General features: G+C 44.6%; 1 protein-coding gene across 2 annotated transcripts in view; it reads right to left on the bottom strand.

Moving 5' to 3' along the window:
• The window catches only part of spock1 (SPARC (osteonectin), cwcv and kazal like domains proteoglycan 1), a 132,451-nt gene that overhangs the window by 4,299 nt on the left and 104,657 nt on the right, over positions 1 to 23,495 (bottom strand). For both annotated transcript variants that reach the window (XM_034092207.1, XM_071204529.1), the window contains exons 6-9: positions 21,159 to 21,291; positions 18,240 to 18,360; positions 892 to 1,011; positions 217 to 438 (exon numbers count right to left, since the gene is read on the bottom strand). In XM_034092207.1, the coding sequence (XP_033948098.1) occupies positions 217 to 438; positions 892 to 1,011; positions 18,240 to 18,360; positions 21,159 to 21,291 (596 nt within the window). The remainder of the gene's footprint in view (positions 1 to 216; positions 439 to 891; positions 1,012 to 18,239; positions 18,361 to 21,158; positions 21,292 to 23,495) is intronic.

The following is a 23,495-nucleotide window of genomic DNA, read 5'->3' as shown; positions in this document are numbered from 1 at the left end:
CAATCTCTGTATACAATGCGCATTTCAAAGAAATAGGTACCAGTATTGAAATGTTTATGTATTTCATTAGTTGTGTTGTGACATTATTGGGACATTTTCATCCAATTTATTTCTCTATTTTAATGCATGAGTTTCAAATTGTTGGAGGTTGAATTATTGCCTTTCTCGTCTAAACGTTTCCAGCTATTTTTTCTTGTTGCCCTTTCTCCTCCTCACCCTCAGGTTTCTGAAAGCAGTAGCACCACTCGTTGTTAGACAGCTTCCCGTCCTTAAAGGAGTCGCAGGAGTTGAAGAGGGGCTTCATGCACAGCTCATACTTGTCCAGGTAGATGGCACTCAGCTCTGATTGGTCCAGCAGGAGGTCGAAGTTCATGTCAAGCTTGTTGAACATCCAGCCCAGAGAGTCCTTACAGATGGGCAAGATGCTGGTGTCAAAATCTACAAGAGGAAAAAGAAGATAATGAAATTGAACAGGTTGGAACATTTTGAAGTATCAAACTGAGTGAATCTGAGTGTGTGCAGTGGCCCATCTGACATGTGCTCAGACATTACAGAAAACATCGCAGGGTCGCTGTAACAGCAACCCTCACGAGGACTGACAAGTGTGGCGCTGTCAACAGGAACGGGCTGCCACACACACACACACACACACACACACACACACACACACACACACACACACACACACACACACACACACACACACACACACACACACACACACACACACACACACACACACACACACACACACACACACACACACACACACACACACACACACACACACACACACACACACACACACACACACACACACACACACACACACACACACACACACACACACACACACACACACACACACACTTCGTGGGGTTATGTACTCACGTCCAGTGGCAGCGTCGAGGCTGTCGGAGGATTTGAGGTCTCTGTTGGCGTCAAGATGGAGAACTCCAAACCAGTCCTTTAGTCTTGCAGCCAAACTGTGGAGCTCTGTGTCAGTGCAGGCTACACACACACACACACACACACACACACACACACACACACACACACACACACACACACACACACACACACACACGCACGCACGCACGCACACAGAAAGTAATGAGAAGAGGAGAAGCTGTCAATCTTCTGCTGTAATCGGCGAGAGAAAAAACAGTTCTTATATTCCTTATCAAAACTTTCATTCCAGTTCTGCTGTGTACTTTGCCTCCCTGTGTTCTTCCCTTTTCCTTTCTAATCACACTCTTCTCCTTGAGTACACACAGCGGAGTCATAACACACACTGCACTGCTGCTATCTCTTGACAGTTACCATAGGAAGTTAGGAACCCAATACAAATACAGTACACACACACATCAGAGTTTCCTCTTCTGCTGGCACCTCTTTCTGTTGACCATTTAATGTTCTTGATTGATTTGATCCACATGGGAAACCACACACTCACGCTCGCAGTCACAAACACACAACTGACAGACAAAGGTTTGATTGAAATCCAAAATGCCATTTCAGTGAGAGGACACTTGATAATTCTCCACGGCGGAGATTAATCTGTGTTTGTGTTTTTTATGCGTGAGCAAACTCCTCTGCGGGACAACAAAAGTCAGCTAAATAACGCTGTCATGCAAGTTGATTCTTCTCTCCATGCCGCAACCCACAAAGAGCTGAGACGGAGAATTACATTTAGTGATAGCCCTAATTCAAAGTATAAACCATCCTCTGTCAACAACACATCCCGAGTTCCTGCAGCCCTGTGGGACTGACAGGGTCTGCCTGCAATCCGAGGAGACTCCCCTCCCCGCCTGTCTCCCTCCGCGTCTCTCTCTGTCAATCTCCGTCCTCCTTTCTCCCCCTCCTGCATGTGATTGACATATATATTTTTTTTCTATTTCTTTTGAGAGCCTGATAAATGTGCCTGAAGGACAAGAGCCATTTTCCACCTCTCGCTGAGCCTTCCGATCCGAGACGCTCCAGCTTTGTCGTGACTTATAGAAAATGCAGAAGTAGGTTGTTAGTATTCATGTGGCGGCACTGTTATTTCAGAACTGAGGCAGTTTTCTGAGAAACATGCAAAGGTTCAGAGCGTTTAAAGAGTCGCGTCTAAAGACAAATCACAAGGATTTAATCTTGAGAAAAAACGTCTCGTTCCTGGTTATCCTGTCAGATATCATAAAGGAAGGAAAATGCAAATGCACTGAATCCTAAAGACATATCAGGCAGAGGGAAAGATAATATCCCTCTAAGTCTGTCTCTAACACATACACACTCTGAGATACACACACATATTTAATTGAATACAGCAGATTGGTCCCTGTGTGTGATACCTGGATCACACGTTGCTCACACATGCCACAGAGCCAGCAGGACACCAGGCTGATGCCCCTTTCACACCAGCGCCTTTTCAGCTCCGGCTCGGAGCTAGAGTCTGAAAAGCGCTGGGTTTTCCAGTTCACACCGGAGCTGCGGCGGCTCTTAGCTCCGGAATCCGCTTCATTTCCAGCTCCAAAAAATTGTCGGTCCAGAGGCAAGAGCTTTGGAGCTAAGAGGTGACGTCGCTTACGTCTCTCTCACGTCGAGGCGTGCAGGAAACTAAACCCACCTCCCCTGAATATGGGTCGACTGTTATGCCTGCCTACAAGCAGTAGTGCCTATAAACACACTTTATAAAGTCAGGCAACACTAACCAGGCTTCGTGTGATTCTGTTTATGTGTGCCTTACTTTGACCATCCGTTCGCTGTTATCGATCATTGTGGAGAGAGGCAGACGTGTTGTTTTGTATTATTGCAGCTATCGGATGCAAGTAGTCAGTTTAGCTTCGGTTGCTATGCTAACATCACCCGTTTTATACCAGAGAAACTTTCATAACAGCGTTGTGATACCAAACAGTGTCAATTCAGACTGACACACATTCACTTAGGCTAAGGGGAACTGGGGATATGCATCAGCTGCTTGTGTGAGTCGGACAGTGAATACTTTAAGGCCCTGACACACCAACCCGATTTTGGGAGTCAGAGGCCGTCAGAGGCTGTCGGGCATTCGCGGCGCCGTAGTCAGGTTGGTGTGTCCCGCACCGTCGACCGTGACACGCCTTATTTGGACTGCCAGACCCGATGCATGGCCGATTCAACATGTTGAATCGGCCATGCATCGGGTCTGGCAGTCGGACCAAATAATCACTCTGATTGGCTGTTCAGCTAGCAAATCAGTGCATGAGAAGCGAAGCGGAAGTGAGGGACGTAAACAAACGATTTAAGAAGGCACACACAGACTGCTATTCATTTCCATCTCATCATGGCGATCTGGAATGATGCAAACGAAGACCTGCTCATCACCTTGATCCAGGAGAGGCCAGCTCTGTATGATATTACGGAGAAAAGATACTCTTCTTCTTCTCTGTCTTCCGGTTGTTGCCTCTTTTGAATGACGAATACACACTACCGCCGCCTGCTGGTAAGGAGAGTTATTGCCACTCATGCACTGAAGTCGGTGCGGTGTGTTCCCGTGCGACACATGGCCAAAACGCAGGAGAACACGGCCAGGCAACAGCCGACTTCAGCGTCGGCTAGTCCTCTGGTGACTGCTTGGTGTGTCAGGGCCTTTAGAGCGGCCGCTGCAGTGTGAGCTAACCGGGAGCTAACGGGAGAATACACTCCGTGGAAGAGCAGCACTGCAGCGGTCGGTAAATGCTGCAGAAACACATTAATAAACAATGAACCACGGCACTCTGGAGCAAAGTATAAGGTTGGAGAAGTCGTTATTCAATTTATTCTGGCTTCGTGTGATTAAAAGCAACACGATCATCGACCCGACGCTGTTGTTGTTGTTGTGAGCTGCCGTTGGAGGGCAAATCAGCGATGTAAACGGTGACGTCATGACGCAGCAAGGGCAGCTCTGGGGCGCCAGTGGGCCGTGTGCACAGAGCGGGAGCTGAAAAGGGAAACTGGAGCTGAACCAGAAAAGCTCCCGCTCGGAGCTAGAAACTGAAAACCGCTGGTGTGAAAGCCGCATGAGAGACGTTTCTGTCACTCTTCTTCATTCTGTGGCCCAACCATGTCCTGCGTCCTGGCAGGGGATGCATCATGTTCAGACACTCACACAGACACACTCATTTTATAGTAATAGTTGTGGGATTGTGTCATTATTGCGGCTCCTATAAAACAGAGGAGGCCCCGGGTAACTGACTGGAGCCGAGGAGAGGGCCGATAACGTATTACTGGCTGGCTATCTGTGTGACATTACCTCTTGAATCCCAAGGTGGTCTTTTTATGTGTGTGTATGTGTGTGTGAGAGTGATATAACCCTTCAGGAGGATACAGATAACATTTCGGAGGGCTCTTCATTTCCACGGTAAGAGAGAGAGCAAAATACCAAACGGCCACAACATTATCCGCCCTCACCTCCTAATTAAAATTCCTCCCGAAGAGTCGGCAGCATATTACTCTTTCTTTATCACTTATTTGACCGTTCCTCCTCCTCACACCAAGTTTTCCCCCTATTGTTTTCCTTTCTGTTCACGCTCGCTGCCATTCAAGGCACTCGCTGCTTTTTGGATTCCTTTGTTGCCTTTCAGGACTTCTTCCGCATTTTCCTCCATTGCCTTTTCACTTCCAACCTCTCTCTCTCTCCTCTAGCGCCGTCACTTTTCTGAGATTCAATAGAGGCCAATTATCACTCCTGGCTGTACCTTCCTCAGTTTCTCCTAAACTTAAAGGAACCGCTTTGATATGCCACGCTCTTCCATTTCTTTCTCCCCTCTAAATTGCTTTGAGTGCTTTATTTCCCATCTTTCCCCTCGCACATCTCCCCATGGAGTCCAAAGATTGTGTCTGTTTTTCTCCTTGATATCCTCTGTCCCTCTCTCTCCACTGTTTTCACTTTTGTCTCTACTGCTCTCTCCATCTGTCCCTCTCAAGTCTCTCGGACTATGCAGTACGCCCAACAATGAGTCTCAATAGACCCCTCTTATCTCCCTCTCTCAGTTTGACCTAAATAGCTTTGGACGGGCCCGACACTGCTGCCCGTGTAAGGACTCCTTTTGTTGAGCAATGAAACAGAAAGCTGGAAATGAAACCATTCACGCACTGAAGGACACAACACACAGATACAATGGCCTGTTAACCATTCCCCTCTTTCTTTCTCTCTCTCTCTCTGAGCCCCAGCAGGGTCAGGCAGGCTTAAAGATGTCAGACACACAGCCAAGATCAAAGTCACACGGGTAGTTACAGAGATTACACCGTTATGGCAGAACTCCATTTGATGTGTGACTCAACAAGTGATGTTGCTGCTGTCAGTAGAAATCGAGTGTCTCCTTGTTATTATATCAGACAACACTCACAAAGTTTAACTCAAGGAAAAAGTGGGTCATGCCATGGCTGGAGCCACAGTCTTTTTTACTCTCGACCCTAAACCTAAAGTCACATTTGCTAATTATGGATTTTTTTAATGTAGTTTGGATGAATGTCTACTCTGTTAGGATTTGTCTGTTGGTATTTTTCGTGTCCTTTTCTATCTTTGGGTTTCCTATTTTATTTTGTAAAGTGTTCACCCCCGTTTCCTGCCTGTTTCCTTTCTGTCGGTTTCCCTCTCTGATTACCCAATTGTGTTCACCTGGTACCTATGTGTTTTCTCCTCCCTCCTCACCTGTCTCGTGTTTATGTGATTAGTCCTGGGTGTATTTAAGTTCTGGGTTTTCTGTCTCTCTTTGTCGGGTTGTCTTGTGTATTGGCTTGTCCACGGTGAGTGTTCTGTTCTGTCATTGTCCTTATAGCCTTGAAATAAAGGAATTTCACGTAAATCTGCATTTGGGTCCTACCTGCTTCACACACCGTAACATTACAACCCGACCACAAATGGACCCAGCAGATGATCCATGGGAGGTTGAATTGCAGCATTTAACCTTCTATCTGGCTTGCTGCTTCGATTGGTTGAAAGGAGCGTCCAGTGTTCGGCAGAAGAGGGCCGCTCTGGTAGAGGCGCTCCGGTTGGCAGCAGAGAAACCATGTTTTGTTGAGTTCTTACCTGACTGGATTTTGGACTTCCTTCAAGCATGTGATTCCCGGCCTGCTAGCCCTAGGCATGTTAGCTCCATGTCTCCCAATTCCCAATCTGGCACCATACGCCTTGGTGGGTTCCGCCTGAAGTCAACCCGTGCTTCTGCCCCAGTTCCTGCTCCTGTCCAGGAGTCGTATTCCGGAACTCGTCTGGCGTATGGAGGTCCACGGAGTATTCAGGCGGCTGCTAAGAGGAGTCGTCGCAAGGCCAGGCTAGCAGCCCGAGCCCCAACAGCCATGGTTCCGGCTCCAGTGCCGGCCCCTGCAGCCATGGTTCCAGCCTCAGTCCTGGCCCCAACAGCCATGGTTTCGACTCCAGCCCCTCGTCTCCGGCCGACGCCAGCTCCCCGTGTCCTGTCGGCGTACCGGCCGACTCCAGCCCCTCGTCTCCAGCCGACGCCAGCTCCACGAGTCCAGTCAGCATACCGGCCGACTCCAGTCCCCCGTGTTCTGTTGGCGAACCAACTCTCTCAAGTCACCACTCCAGTTCCCTCTCGAGTCTCCTCTCGAGTTACCTCTCAAGTCCCCTCTCGAGTCATCTCTCAAGTTTCCTCTCCAGTTCCCTCTCGAGTCCCCTCTCGAGTCTCCTTTCAAGTCACCCCTCCAGTTCCCTCTCAAGCTACCTCTCAAGTCACCCCTCAAGTCCCCTCTCTAGTCCCCTCTCGAGTCCCCTCTCAAGTTCCTACCCAAGTCCCCTCTCAAGTTTCCTCTCAGGTCCCCTTTCGAATCTCTTCTCGAGTCTCCTCTCAAGTTCCCTCTCAAGTCTCCTCTCGAGTTCCCTCTCAGGTCTCTTCTCAAGTCCCATCTCGAGTCTCTTCTCAAGTCCCCTTACAGGTCCTCTCTCGAGTCCCCTCTCAAGTTCCCTCTCGAGTTCCCTCTCAAGTCTCCTCTCGAGTTCCCTCTCGAGTTCCCTCTCAAGTCTCCTCTCGAGTTCCCTCTCGAGTCTCCTCTCGAGTCCCCTCTCGAGTCTCCTTTCGAGTTCCCTCTCGAGTCACCTCTCGAGTTCCCTCTCAAGTCACCTCTCGAGTTCCCTCTCAAGTCACCTCTCGAGTTCCCTCTCAAGTCACCTCTCAAGTCTCCTCTCGAGTTCCCTCTCAAGTCACCTCTCAAGTCTCCTCTCGAGTTCCTACCCGAGTCTCCTCTCGAGTTCCCTCTCGAGTCCCCTCTCGAGTTCCCTCCTCTGGTCCCTCCTTTAGTCCCTCCTCGAGTCCCCTCTCTAGTTCGCCTCTCGAGTCCCCTCTCAAGTTCCCTTCTCTAGTCCCTCCTCTAGTCTCTCCTCTAGTCCCCTCTGGAGACCCCTCTCCAGTTCCCTCCTTTAGTCCCTCCACTGGTCCCTCCTCTAGTCCCTCCTCGAGTCCCCTCTCTAGTTCGCCTCTCGAGTCCCCTCTCAAGTTCCCTTCTCTAGTCCCTCCTCTAGTCTCTCCTCTAGTCCCCTCTGGAGACCCCTCTCCAGTTCCCTCCTTTAGTCCCTCCTCAAGTCCCCTCTCTAGTTCCCCTCTCGCGTCTCCTCTCGAGTTTCGTTCTCTAGTTCCTCCTCTGGTCCCTTCTGTAGTCCCTTCTCTAGTCCCTTCCCTAGTCCCTCATCAGGTCACTTTCCTAGTCCCTTCTCTAGTCCCATCTAAAGTCCCTACTGAAGTGCTGTTGGAGGTCCCGCAGACTACTCTTCTGCCGGGGGTCTTGCCAACCCCAGGTCCTGTGCCGTTGGAGGTCCCGCAGACTACTCTTCTGCCGGGGGTCCTGCCAACCCCATGTCCTGTGCCTTTGGAGGTCCCGCCGACTGCTCTCCTGCCGGGGGTCCTGCCAACCCTGTGTCCTGTGCCTTTGGAGGTCCCGCCGACTGCTCTCCTGCCGGGGGTCCTGCCAACCCTGTGTCCTGTCCCGTTGGAGGCCCCGCCGACTATTCTCCTGTCGGGGGTCCTGCCAACCCTTTGTCCTGTCCCGTTGGGGGTCCCGCCGTCTACTCTCCTGCCGGGGGTCCTGCCAGCTCCTTGTCCTGTCTCGTTGGAGGTCCCGCCGACTACTCTCCTGCCGGGGGTCCTGCCAACCCTTTGTCCTGTGCCGTTGGAGGCCCCGCCGACTGCTCTCCTGCCGGGGGTCCTGCCGGCCCTTTGTCCTGTCCCGTTTGGGGTCCCGCCGTCTGCTCTCCTGCCGGGGGTCCTGCCAACCCTTTGTCCTGTGCTGTTGGAGGCCCCGCCGACTGCTCTCCTGCCGGGGGTCCTGCCAATCCCGTTTCCTGGTCCTATTCCGTGGGGGATCCTGCCGAGGCCTGTCCCACCAGCTCCGACACCGGGTCATGCCCGGCCTCCGGCGCTGTCCCGTCAGCGCCTTCCTGCCCGGCCTGCGGAGCTGTCTGGTCTTCGCCCTCGGGCCCGGCCCCCTGACTCTTCCTGCCGCTGCCTTCGCCCCTCCATGGTCCCCACCTTGGACTCTGTCTGTCTTGCCCCCGGGCCGTCCGCCCGAGTCCCCCTTTTTGGACTCTGCCTTACCCCCGGGCCGCCCGCCCGAGACCCCTTCCTGGTCCTCTGCCTTGCCCCCGGGCCGTCCGCCCGAGACCCCTTCCTGGTCCTCTGCCGTGCCCCTGGGCGGTCAGTTCAGTCCTGTCCTCCTGACCCCCTCCTCCCACCCTGGTGGCTTAGTGATGCGTCCCTCCTCCGGACCCCCTCCACCCACCCTGCTTGAATTTTTGGATTTTTGTTTTTTGTTTTGGGACGTCTGGGATCCATCCCTTGAGGGGGGGGGGTACTGTTAGGATTTGTCTGTTGGTATTTTTCGTGTCCTTTTCTATCTTTGGGTTTTCTATTTTTATTTTATTTATAACTTGTGATAACGGGCTTCAATAGACATTGCTTCATGTATTTTAGCAATCAAAAAGGAGATAAAGCATGCCACTAAATGAACATTTTGTCTGCAGGATTGTTCAAAGCCTTAGCCATTATTCATTTGACAAAATGTGTTTCTATTATGAATGAATTTGACTTATATTATGCTTAATGAATCCGTTGAGTTTTGCAATGTTTTTAATTAATTTGGCTATTGTTCACTTTTTTCCCCCCAAGGGCTTTTTAATGTGTTTCATTAATGAAAGGCCCAGAATGTCACTTAGCAGTGGTATGGAAGAGACTCTGTCAAATCATAACTGGAACAACTGGTTTGTTGAGGAAACACAAGTTTGGCAGCTTCAAAGAAATGGAGGGCCTCTTGTGTTAGATTGGGTGATTTGTATGTGTTTGCAACTGTTGAATATAATGTAGACGGTGATATAAAATTGGCAGCCATGCGAACAGTTGGAAGCCTTTGGCTAAGAGGTTGCCATTTAAGCATTTTAGATCTGAAATGAGAACCGGGGGTATCCTTAAACCAAACAACTACTTCATAATTGTTCCAATGGACCTGCTCACATGCTCAGAGACAAAGATACAGTGTGGAAGTTGCCAGATCTTAAGCTGTCAGCTCCACTTCCAACACAACACAGATTGTTTGACAGTGAGCTTTTACAAAGGATTGGGGCTGGTATTAGACATGCAGACACATCGGCTGCTTTCAGACCGGAGGAGAATAACAATCGATCAGAGCTGCAGGTCAAATATCAGACGCTGAATCATAGCTGGGAATTCTCCTTCCCTCTTACCGAGAACTTCCTCACTCCTGCTGTCTTTCACGTCTGCTAACTCAGATCACTAGAAACTGGCAGCCAAGAAAACCTGCAAGCCTTCAGTTTTTCACAGACTGACGTATACGCTTACACTTTCATCTAAACATGGAAAAGTCAAGATTACCGAAGCCATCACACGAGATAAAACGTAGAAACAGGGTTTCAGCTACAGTTCTTACCAAAAAGAGTAGAATATAATAAGTTGTCTGTAAATGATTAACAGCTTACTTCTACTAAGTAAATGTGAAATATGCAGAATTTTATGGAAATGTATTAATCATTTTTTATCCAACCTTTTTTCATCACAGATAAAGCCCCTTGAAAACAAAGAGGTGTGTTACGTGACTGATAACCAAACGTGTCCTGTTAAACAATACATTAAATCAAAGGGGATTTGGACAATTATTATGATTTATAACAAACCATTATATTAGCTCTCCAGACTCTAGCCTCCTCTTTTATTGGCACAAGTATGCAACAGAGTAGCTCCATCACCAGATGTTGTGGTTGTGACTGCTATTAGGAGGTGATGGAGTGCAACATTCCCGAATTACATTCAGTCACAATCCCTCCAGGCAGGTTAAGGTCATGAGAAAAGTGTGTCCTCCAGACTACTAATACATAACTTCCACCATCAGGAGACGGCAGGCTTTGTATCCATCCATGGGTCACCTTTATCATTTATAAATGATTCATTAAGTTTGTCATATAAAAGAGAAGGAGTGGCTCTAAATCTACTGACAGAGAAAAAGAGTGTGGTGATCACCTTGAGACAACAGGATGGTCTGATCAGATCAAGATGAAAGGAAGATGGGAAGGAAGAAAGGAGGGATGGGAGTCGGCCGAGTGGGGTGACACCTTTTTAACAAGGTAGCAGAAGGAGAAAGAATGGACACTCAGATAGCAGATATGGAGGAGATAGAAGGTCAGATTAATTAAAAAGATACAAGTGTGTTTCATTTTCTTTGCCTCAAGCTATCAGCTCTCCAGAACAATCTCACTGACGGTGAGCTAAGGTTAGCCGAGATAATGATCAGCAATACAGCATCTCACGTACCGAGAGACAGGTTAGTGAGACAGGGACAGAGAGAGACGGAAAAAACATAACCCGTTCAAGTTTTAAGTTTAGGAGTAAGACTACTATTTTGTAAATGCAGGTATATGTATTGTATGAATTTAAGACATTTATTCTCATTCAACCATTACATTTGGATGTAGGTTCAGATTGAATTCAGGCCTATATTCAGCTAAAAATGTCGTTGTTGTCGTCCAAAAACAGTAACAAATGACCATTTCAAAAGTGATTATTTTGAGTGTCTCCAGCCAAATGCCTGGCAAAGGCTTTTTTAGACTCCTGCTATAAAGGAGTTAGGATTTAAAGGCTTTTACACCTGCGCTCTTCCCTAATGTGACATGCCCATGTGGGAGTAGATAGCGAAGACACTCTAGCAGTCTGGAGAAGAGGGCTAATAAGCAAAATAAGACCTGCACAAGTGGACTGAGGTATTGTAGTCCCTTTAGTGTGTGTAGCCACACCAGATTAACAGCCTAAATAAGTACATTTGCTGTGTTAAGTATTTGGTATTTGGAGCAGTTTGCTTACAAATGAGACTAGATGCAGACTACAGGGTCACTTTATATCAGCCGAGTTTTGCTGCATGGCTGTTAATGTTGGATATATATTTTAGGTTCACAGTAACTGCCAGTACTCGTGGTTCTGCAGCCATTAAACCACCAGTATAATGTATTTTTTTTACCGTTTTCCTCGCTCGTCATTACACCCTGAATATATAATGTGAAACTGGCATCTTTACAAAAACACTGGTGACTACCGGAAGTCTCTGGTGTGACATTTGGATGCCACCCATCACAACCACAACACAGCAACTAAACACATTGTTTGTTTGAAATGCTTGAACAAAAAAAACAATGCATCTTTTTTTCTTCTAGCGTAGACAGTCCCAAGAGGAAATACTAAAACAGCTTTACAGTCATTCTTCACTGTATTCAGCAATCTGGAAAAAATCCCTACGAAATTGGCATGTGTTAGGAGAGGATATGAAGGGTGGAGGCAGAAGAGAGGCGAACAGAATATGTCCTCCTGCACTCTCTGTGGAGCGCCGAGGCAGAATTGCCAGGAGAAATTACATTTAGCCTGGGATTTATCTCCATTCGGTCTCCTCCAGTTTGTTTTGTTTTTTGTCAACTATTATTGGTAATAGAAAATATACACCTAGTATGGACTTTAGCCTTTACACATGATCACCAGCTGAATGGCTTTGTGTCAGCTAGTCACCATTATTTTATGTGAGAGAGTGACAATATTCAGCCTCACAGCAGTGCTGCCTCGGGGGTTGAATGACTGATCAAATTAAATCTCAGTACCTCTTTGTTAACGTGTTAACCTTTGCTGCCAAACAGGCAAACATCATCAATGGATTTCTTCTGCGCTAATCAGGTTTATGTGGTCATTTAGATGGATCTTATTTAGTCATTAAAATAAAGATTACACCAAATGTAGTAATCAGTAGATACAATTAACCAGTTTAGCCCTGAGCCTGTTTTTCAGGTCTCAGGCTAGAAAATGACATTCCCAGAACAAATGACCATATCTTCCCTTCTAAAAGGGTTAAATTAATAATCTTTTTTCTCAAAGTAATGCTAAACCTGTGAGTTGAATGTAGAAAAGTCAGAATCTATATAGATGTTTTTTTATTTTAAGGAAAATTCAGATTGAACATAGTAAAAAACTGTAAATTATAGTGTCCGTCCAAAAATTCTTTTTTTACTTATAGTGAAAACTACCCTTGGATGATGGTATGGTAGACTAAAAGCTATAGGAATCCAAAGTACAACATATAATAAGTACCCTTTATCAAGATTGATGCAAAATAAGTGACATTTGATATTTTTAGAGAGATTTAGCAAAAAGACTCCACCTCTGAGGTGATTTGGGTGGAAATGGGGGTTTTACCGTTTCTCTGGAACCCATTGGTCGATTTTGGTGATTGACATCTCTTTCTGACCGTTAAAGCCAATATAATCGAAGGGGAATCTCCCCACTCACACACATGGTAAAACAAAAAGGTTGGGGCTTTGCGGACGCAGTTTTGCATGAGAGTGAAGCGATAGCTCTTGCTCTGACATCTGAAAACCGAAAAGCAGGTTTATTGCTCATGGATTATCAGAAATCATTTCAAAGGGACACATTGGATTAACCTATGGATTAACTTCAGCAGCGTTTTTATCATTTTAATGCTATTGAAGACTTTTGACCAGACTACGACACAGGTGAGCCATGTTAGCGTTTTTAGCTACCTAGCGCCACATATTTTGATGTCTGTTCTTGTTATTATCTCCGAGAGTTCGTATAATTGAGTGATAATGAAGGGTACCCCTCGATACTGTGTCCCCTCACAATGTGAAACGATGGGTTGAGATGTGCAGCAAAGATAAATAATAAGGTTTTGTGAATGAATTTCGGTGCAGTCATCTGTTAGCATTTTTCGCTCGTTGCTAATTCAGAGGCTCAGCGTTAGCATTGTGTTTTTTTTTTTTGAAAAAAAAATTAAAATGATCAGTTAGATGAGTTTCTTCCCGTTACATGGATATAAAACATTCATAGTTTATTAAATGAACATGACCTTAGACACTGTTTCCTGCAAGATGTTGCAGGAGGGCCCGTTACCGGGGTCTCTCGGGCTTAACAGGTTTTTAACCTGCAACAGTTATCTTTGATATTTCTTCTTATTTTCTCATTATCTTCATTGTGTAATACATTTGTGCCATTTGAATGAACATGTTATTTAAGGAATTAAAAAAATATATATATTTCTCAGTTTTTTGTTTATAAAAAAGGGCAGCAAAATGTGAGAAATACAATAAAGTGGAAGAGAAATGTAAACGCAACACTGCAAAAATCCTGCATTTGAGAGTAGAGAGAGAAAATGAATGAGCAACACACAGATTAGTGAGTGTGTGATGGATGGGACTGACACACACACAGTTGTACGTTCCCCACGTGAATAATAAAGGTTATTATTTTGGTTGAAGAAAAGGTACTCAAAAAAAATGATATTTGAAGCCTTCCATTCTGAATTCCACTCTCAAATGAAAAACAATATCCACACAGATAAATTACACACTGCAGCACACTTCACTGTACCAACATTGGGTGTGAGTGAGAGAGACGTAAACACACAGATGCACCTACAAGCTGCTTGTGAAATACTTCCGTATACTTCCTCTTCAATTCCTATAAAAGAAGCTACTCCTCTTAAGGTGTCACATTTGTTGAATCTGAGATTTCTCTCACACACAGTAGTGGACAATATGACACTCATTAAATGTCTCAGTATGAGAGTCTGCATTTATGGCAGAGACTGCTGTATTCTTCACTAATGTTTATTTTAAATAAATACAAATGATAATACTAATATGGGTAATATCTAAAATGCATTGGTTAGTATTTCTCCTGCAGTTTCACAACGCTACATTAGAGACTCTTATAGTGAATAATAAATATGTTGAATGTGGTTGAATGGTCAAAAAGATCACATCCAACGTATTTTCCTAAAAACTTTCCCCTAATGTTATGAAGTCTAGAAAATCTGTTAGGGCCTCAGCCATAGTCTATACCTCTCATATAGCCTTTCATTGTGTGTGTGTTCCCTGCCCTCTTCTCCTGTGGTCTCCCTTTGTCTTCCATAGACTGCATGTTGTCGTCCTCTGTGTTGGGTGTGGCTCTCCTACTCCGGAGCTCCAGCAGCTAGCACATCTGCATTTCATAATGAAATAAACTGCAACACAATATCGACCTTGGCATTCCTCACAGTTAAAGATTGTTCTGTCTACCACAAATGGAGCCACACTCTTAGGAAGTATTTTTGCAGAACTCCTGTATTTGTGCTCCTGCGCAGTCACACATAATCAAAGTGCCCTTTTTCTTCCTCCAGAGAAAGTGCCCTTTCCCCCCCTTTTTTAAAATTTAAATAAATGAATATATATCTACTGCTGTTTGCGCACAGTTTCACTTTCCAAAAATATATTGATTGAATACAAAATAAAAACATCAGGTCGGGAGATTAGACTGTGAAGTTCCGATGCTCTCTCTACCCTCCCTCCCTCCACGTCTCGCGCACAGCGGTGCGGACATCGGCAGTCACTTCAGACAGACAGGTACCTCCCACCTTAAAGTCCCATGTTATGCCGGCTTTTCTTGGCTTGTTTGAAGGTGAGTGGTGATGAACAAATGACTAAGCTGCCAGTGCCTCGAGTTTACAGCCAAAAGACAAAAAACAAATATAGTTAACTAAGGTAGGCTACTAGCTAATGGATAAGTTAGCTCAAGGTTTAGTTAAGGCAATGTATAATCATGGGCATACAGGCTAATGTAGCCTACTGTACTTAGGGAGACCCTACAGGTGAATACAGTAACAAGTGTATCTAATAACGTCATCACAATCGCCACATTGATATGCAAATTAGGCGTTAACTAGTACACTAGTAATAAAGTAGCCTACTATCTTATCTCTTATCTGAATTAAAATGGGCTAATTTGCATGCAGTTACCAAGGCATTGCAGGTGAAAAGGATAAAACAAAAAACAAACAAAAAAACACATCACCTCACAACTTCCCCAGATAGTTACTTACGTCAAGTCAGTATTTCCCCCTGAAATGTTATGTTTAAATATTCAGATTAGCTTTAAATCTATAGATGAAAGACATGGTAGTAAAACGAACACCATTTATATATGTTTCTTGGAAGTTTTCTTTCTATTAGAGTGAAAGAAAACATGGAAGCAAAATAGACCAAAATAACAAAATGTACATAAAAAAACAATCTGTTTGCCTGTAATGTCTTAAACAGTAACTTCATAATTTTGATTGTTGGCTGCTCATTTAATAACGATTCATTGTACTAGTTTGTTGTCCGGTCTTGTGCGTAGTGAATACTAAAGAAGACCATTGTCTCTGTGTTAGCTGATTATTTTGTAGAATTCTGTTGAGTATTAGCGTGAGTGTGAGAGTATAATTAATTGGTCAGTAAGTCAGAGATGTGTAACTATATTTAACTTTTTGTTTTACATTTTTTTTAAATAAATTATTATGGCAAGTGCCCTTTTTCTCACTTGAGCTCCCGCCCCCCAAAATGTCTGTGCACGTCCCTGCTCCTGCGTTAACACTCTGTTCCCTGTGCTAAGTCTTTATCTCTCCCTGCCAATCTCCATCCTGGATTCCCAGTCTCCTGCCTGTTCACTCCCAGCTCCTCGTGTCTGTCAATCCAGACCCTGGATCAGCCCCAAAAACTCTCTCCGTCTGCCTACCCTGAAAACCAAGTTTGCTATAAACCTTTTTGAACTGTCGGTGTGCTGCACTCAATATTCAACTTGACAAATTATACATTTCAACTTTTACTTCTGAAGAATAAAGCATGTTGAAAAATGTAGCTGCGTCCGAAATTCATTTGAATATAGTATGTGAAAGTGACAGTTGTGAGACACCGTCAGAAATAAATAAGCACAAGAAATCCGAAATGTGCCTCTCACTAGAAATTACATGTAAACTAATGACGCTTTATAAAATAAACAGTAGATAGTTAGTGATTTATTTCCAACAGAGTCTTGACTAATATCTCATCAGATGCATCAACGACCTGCTCTGACTTCACTGGTTCGTTTTACCTGCTTCTTTTTTCAGTGTTGAATAAACGCCAAAGACCTAGACAAAATATTGGTATTCAATCTTCCTTTGCCTGAATTAATTTATTAAATTGTACTGCGATGGTACTGATAATAATTTGAATAATTAGAATAGGAGTTAATAATAAAACAAGAGGATAATGTATATGAATATATACAAGTTCAGTGAGCTCCTTGGCCTTACTCTTTCTTGAATTAAACAGTTATGATAGCTATACAGTAATTAGATTAGTTCTGGATTATCTCTCCTGATGTCAACTCACAATGACACTTACCTCATCTGCCCTCCATGCAGATGAGGTACACACACAGACACACACAGACACACACACACACACACACACACACACACACACACACACACACACACACACACACACACACACACACACACACACACACACACACACACACACACACACACACACACACACACACACACACACACACACACACACACACACACACACACACGCACACACACACACACACACACACACACACACACACACACACACACACACACACACACGCACACACACGCACGCACAGATTGATAAAAACCTCCTGTGGCTTGTAAATAAAACAGCCCTGTGTACTGTAAAAGGGATGAAACTCTTTGCAGACGCTTGGTAGGAATGTGCAGACCCTGTTTGAACCCGGCTATCAGTAAGCACAGCAGGAGTGATCGTATATACGAAACTGTTGCAATCTTGTGGCTGTTACCATTGTTACCATAGGAACACAATCTGACATGCACAAAATGTTTTCCTCACCTACTGCCATCTCCATCTGTTTACCATTTGGTGTTGCTGATCTAATTAGAGATTCTATCATCCCTGCTATGGTGGTGGAAAGTGTAGAGACACCATTGAGAAGAAGATAAATCCAGGGAGAGAGAGGAAAGTAAGAAATGACTAAGTTTAAACAGATAACGTACTGAAAAGAGTAAAAGCAGAGAGTCTGATAGGGAAACGTGTAATGCTGTATTTTGATGTTGTTAAAGATCAATAAATAGATTATTATTCTATTCATCCACCCCCAGAGTCAATTCCTCAGCAAATGTAACACATCATTATAGTTGCTATTGAAAAAACCTGGGGGGGATAAATAAAGTTGATAAAACACGTCTCCGTTACAGCATCACTCGCTAAATGTTACCCGTTACTCGTCATGTTTTAGCAGACATATTTCGTTTTTATGAAATGTGTGTGATGATTTATCCGATGTGGATCATTTTTAGTCCTGATCAAAAAGTGATTAGAAAGGATTTGTGATGGACACGCACTCACACGAAGTAAAACCATCCCAGTAGAGGAAATGTGGAAGGAAATGATAACAATCCATCCTTTTCTACTGAGCTTTATGTTAGATTGCATTTCTCCTCTAGAATCTACCCATTCATCTGCTGAAATCCTGTTTTCATGACAAACAATAAGACACACACACTCACTCCATCACTGCCCCCTAGCTGTCAGAAAACGGGTGGGGGTGAAGGGATGGAAGGGGAAGAAAATAACACGAGTGAGGGGAAAAGGAATGAAAGAATTTGAAGGATTACCACAGTGTGTGTGTGTGTGTGTGTGTGTGTGTGTGGTAATAACTGAGCCAGAAGTGACTGACAAGCTCTCCACAGCTGACATGGAGACAAAGAAGAGAAGCTACTGTATGTAACAGCCTAAATGACAAGTATTCAACATAAATCGACACCTTTTGCTATGTGTGAAGTCCGAAGGATTGTGAAAGAGTTGGCCTATATCTAAACAAAAAGCAACTACATATCTAAATAGTTTATTTCATTGAGCTGAAAGCTCCAGTACTCACCAGCCTTATTGTTCCTATGTGCTGGTTTGCTGTGCTCCTGACCAGGCAGACAGGGACACAGCCCGTCACACTTCACTGAGACCGTCTTCCCAGAGAGGCAGCCCTGGAACTCCAACTTACACTGTAGAAAAAACACAACAGATTCATGAGTAATGAAGGTTTATTCAAGTTTCTCGAGAGCTGGAAACTCAGCATAAAGACACACATCGTCAGTATACTTGTCTTGAGGACTTGGCCTGTAACCTGTGTCCAGATTTTGTTTTCATGGTCATCATGCATTGGAGGTGATGGAAAACTACCTTCGTTGAGTTTCAGAGTTGAAATGGTAATTGCTTTGACCACACCAGATCAAAATATTGTTTTCTTTCCCCTTTGATGGATCTTGCACTCAGCTAAAAACACCTGCTATTTTGCAGCCTAAAATGACCAGGGATTGAAGGTCTTATAAATAAGTACTTTTGCATTTATAATAATTATTTGCTGCCCGCTGCTTCGTTTATAGTTTCATTTTTCAGACCTGGAAGTTGCTACTTTTTAAATTATAGTAATAAACTCCACCTTGCCATTGGCTAAAAGTCAGGACATTTTAGGGGTACTGCTGTCCCGATTACATCCACTTGCATTGAAATCTACTTTTTATATAAAATGGCAGTCGCATGCACACCTTCAAATACAATGACTCTATAGAAGAGATGAGGAAGAATGAGGAATTCTGGACACTTTGTTTACAGGATCTGTTAATACTGTGCTTCAAGTATGTAATTGCAAACAAACAGAACTTTGAGTTTCCAAATGTCTTTATTGAGCTGATTTAAGCTGAGACAGGATTGGTCATTTATATTCGATGAACAGATGTGTCCATTAGGCAGCCATACACCATACAGAGTTGCCCGGTAAAACTGTTCTATTCACTGCTGTACAAACCTAATGCAATGCAAAAAGGAAGATGGACTACTTTAAAATGTAATTTAACAATATATCAAATCTTATTTCAGGTAAGTGAAGGGTAAGAAACAGTTTGGACTGTTTGTGGGAGTAAAAAATCCAATTACAAGATCCTTCCAGGAAGAATAATGAAAACTGAAATGAGTTATGTAAATTCTGTTTGTGAGATGATGACGACAGCGTGAGACTATGACTGTGCGCTATCATCCATAAACATATCATGCATCGTACACAGGCTGAGCCTTACGCTGCCGGCACTTTCATTTCATGTTGTAGTTTAAATCCATCACTTCCTGCCTGTCACCTCCTTGATAGCGCTACTAATGTTGCTTAATGACATTTGTTGACAAAGGAACAGCGCTCTGTCCTGTTCCCAACATATTTAATTAGCTCTCTCTGGGTGGGGGGGGAGAGAGAGAGAGAGAGAGAGAGAGAGAGAGAGAGAGAGAATGGATGACCTCCCCCAGCAGTCACTGTCAGCACACTGAGAGGCCCCATGAATCTTTATGTTTGTCTCTCTCCTGGGGTTAATGTGCTTTTGATGAAACAGTGTTTTAACACCTGACTCGGTACAGTAAAAATAGAGAGGAGAGGAAAGGTGAGAAAAGGAGAGGAGAAAAGGCAAGGAGAGGAAGGATGATTTAAGAGGAGGGAAGTAATGGACTTAACTGAAGCCTCTGGAGATAAGGGCACTGTCTTCTTAATAGTATATTGAGCGTGTGCGGTTACGATGAGGGAGGCATGTAATGTAATAATAAAGCATGAATAAGCTGCAGAGCTGCAGAGCACTGGTGAGCAGAGTTTAAGTTGGGCCACAGGGAGCCATCACTCCACCAGCTAACTGAACCGCTAACTAAATTACCGCAGCGACCAGAGGGACCTCCCAGCCCTCCCTTTCCTTTTGTTCTCCCTCTTGTTTCTCCTTAACTACTCCTCCTCCTCTGCACAGCTCCAGGCAGGTAGATCATTAGGAAGAGCCTGCCTCATTCACAAGAGGTTCAAATCCCCAATGAGGTTATTTCATGGTTTTGGGTCAGAGGCTTAACCCTGCATTTGAAACAGAATCATGACCTCCAAATGTCTGGAAGTCCACCGATCAGATGCAGAGATGATCTAAAAAAGCTGGATGATATGTGAACGGACAACCGACAAAGAAAACATGAGCGTTGTTGAACTCCTTCTGTAAAAGGTGTGCTTTTATTGATTATTCCTCCTCAGACACTACTGGACACTACCGGCGTCCTGGAGGCTCATAGCTCACTCTACTTTGCCAATATCCTGTCACAAAGATTTAGATTCAGCTCAAGAGATGTCTTGCATTGTCCATTTGTTTGAGGTTCCTGTACTTCACATCTTGAAGCCAAAATAACATGAATGCGGATGTCAATAAGAATCCCTCAGTCTGCTAAACTAAGGACAACCCAGCCACCTTATCTCCCTCTTCACCTCCTCAGTTTGAACTTCCTCCGCTCATTTCCAATGGGCCATTCTTTTCTCCTCCACAATGACAAGTGGGTTTGTGGCTGTGAATAATTTCATGTAGCTCAGAGTGAGCATACGAGCAGAGGTTAGCAGCTGGAAGTGAGTTCGTCCTGAGAAGATTTCAGTGCTGCTGAAAGATCACTGATAGCTGACCCTGATCTTAGTCATTTGCGTAACAGCCAGAGAAAGCACCACTCAACACAGTGAAGGAGGACAGGAGCCAATACATTGACGGTAAAGTGGAATAGCATGAAAAGAAAGCGGGAGAAAGACAAGAAAGCACGATGAAAATGTGACAATAGATAAGACAATTAAAGATATATTTATAACTTCTGTATGTCTTGAAGAAACCCAGTTATTGCTTTTATTATAAAAAAATTATTATTGGTAAATACAATTCTAGAGAAACCGAGGAAAGGAAATGATACACTTACAGTGAGAGAAGAAGAGTGTGAAACTTAAAGAGAGATCATTGGAAGAGGGATGTCTCACCCTGGAGGAGTAGGTGTGTCCATCAGATCCACACACAGGACTTGACTGGAGCCCTGAGCAGAGCCTACATTTACCATGAGCTACGGCTTCAGGCCTGTGCTTGTGTCCTGCACGGCCTTTCCTGGGTTTCCCACTGAGAATGAAAGAGAGAAGCGGGGGAAATACACATACATTTAGTTATCTATCAATCCAAAGTTTGACATGACTCAGTTATTCATAGACAAAACAAACCATTACATCTACAGTGATTGAGCCAAATCCCTTTGAGTGGATGTATTGGATTTTGACATTTATGACGGAACATTGAGATGCAGTATCACCTTTCAAAGCAAGATCATTATTTAAACTAGCAGAATCCCTTTTTCTACCAACGTTTTTAAAGTATTTCTGGTTGTCAGGGTAAGCAGAAGCAGAGCGAGTCCTGACTGGTCCATTGAGGCTTTTTCAATAAAGAGAGTAATTGCAGTTGAACCAAATATCGCAGCAATTTTCCATGTACAGTAAGTGCTCTCACTAAACACCCTGCTGCCTCCTGATCCATCCAGCAATGCAGGAACATTGACTCATGCGTCACTATGGGACAACAGCAAATTACAGTATGTGAACATCAACTACAGAAGTGACCAGATGGATATTACAATTACAGTCATGCAACCTTTTTCCACATACACGCTCTAAAATTGTAATCTAAAAACTCCTGTCCACTGTGTTGGCCTGATTTTCATAAAAAGTATTAAGTAAGAGATCATCGTTCAGTTGCTTTGAAGATTCTACGCTATGTAAAACTACAACATTTACATTCCGGGAACTTCCTCACCAACCGAGACATAATCTTAGCCACGGCAGATTAGACATGCACATTGCACTGATAATAAAACCGTGGTGGCAGATAGGCTAAGATGGAGGCACAATGAAACCTGTAGTATGCTGTTTGATAATGTTCCACTCATTTCCCCATCAAATCCCAATGCTTCTCCTCCTCTCCTTTCAAGTACACTTTGCATAATTGCAGTGAAATTCAAGAATGAGTTCATTATTAGTGTGAATTTCAGGGCGGGATTGGTTTTGCCAGGGAAATTAGCACATGCATTTCAATTATTACCAGAGTGAGACATACCTTATATAGACATAAAAGCCTCAAACAGAAACAAGAAAGTGATATCTCTCTCTCCCTGAAAGCCCCCTGCTGAGAGTGTCCATGTTGCTCTAATCTGGAAAGCTCTGATTTGACGGTACTACATCCCCCTCACAGCGGGACAGAGTGGGTTCCATAATATTTTGAATTATAGCTCGATACTAATGAAGATGTCCAAGCCCACAGCCAAGCATAATCACCCAGTAAGGGAAATAAAGTAGTCCAAGCAGAGCTATATCAATTTCAATAAGAAGAAGTTATGCTTTGGACTTTTGTTATAACAGTTTATACACATTTGCTCGTGGATTAAAGTACACTCGGCAGTAATACCAAATTGTGTCCAGGGAATCTTCCAAATGGAAATGATATAAGCAGTGACTATCAATGAGGAATCCTCTCCTAGATAAACACGCTGTAGCTTAGTGTACCTGTATATCTCAACATCTCTTCACAATTGGTGTCAGAAGTGGGATTGACCAAGTAAGGAGTGGGAAATTACGAGAGGGAAAATAATCGACCAAAGAGAGGAGCCGCGGCTGGGGGTGGCTATGCCTGGAATTGACCAGGGGGCCACGGCTGGTGAACCAGGCGACAAGTTTGAGGAACTAAAGGAGATGATGATATTACTCATGCAGTCTCAGGCAGCCGGAGAGCAGCAGTTTTTACGGATACAGCAACAGGTATCTGAGATAAAAGATAAAAGAGGAACGGAGACTCCGGAGGCAAGACGGCAGGTTGGCTGAAGAGCTCGCGGCCGAGCTCTTCATCAACGTCCGTTATGGGGACCAGGCCCAAAGAGTGAAAAAAGTGATGCAGCAGATTAAAGAGTACCGTATGGAGCTTCGGGAGCAGGACCGTCAAAACCAACAGAAGGAGGAGGCGAAGCATATCATGGAGCGTCAGCTGCTGGAGGAGCTGGAGAGACAGAGACAGAGACAGGCAGAGCTCACGGCCCAGAAGGCCAGGAAGGAGGAGCTGGTAAAAATCCTGGAGGAGAATAACCGCCAGATGAAGAGTGAACTGCAGCGAGCGGCCGCTGAGAAGCTGGAGAAGGTCAATAGCAGCCTACAGCGTCACCTGCAGCGCAGCACGGAGGAGAAGGAGGAGCGCGAGAGGGAGCTCATCGGGATAAAGAAGCAGATAGCCACTCTGATGCAGCTGCAGCGGCTCCGGGCGGACCTCGCTCAGCTGGAGAGGTTGCA

Source organism: Pseudochaenichthys georgianus, chromosome 10 (genome assembly GCF_902827115.2).
Source record: "Pseudochaenichthys georgianus chromosome 10, fPseGeo1.2, whole genome shotgun sequence".
NCBI lineage: Eukaryota > Metazoa > Chordata > Actinopteri > Perciformes > Channichthyidae > Pseudochaenichthys > Pseudochaenichthys georgianus.
The sequence above is the reverse complement of the archived record's forward strand: the minus strand, read 5'-3'. Positions and strand labels throughout refer to the sequence as shown.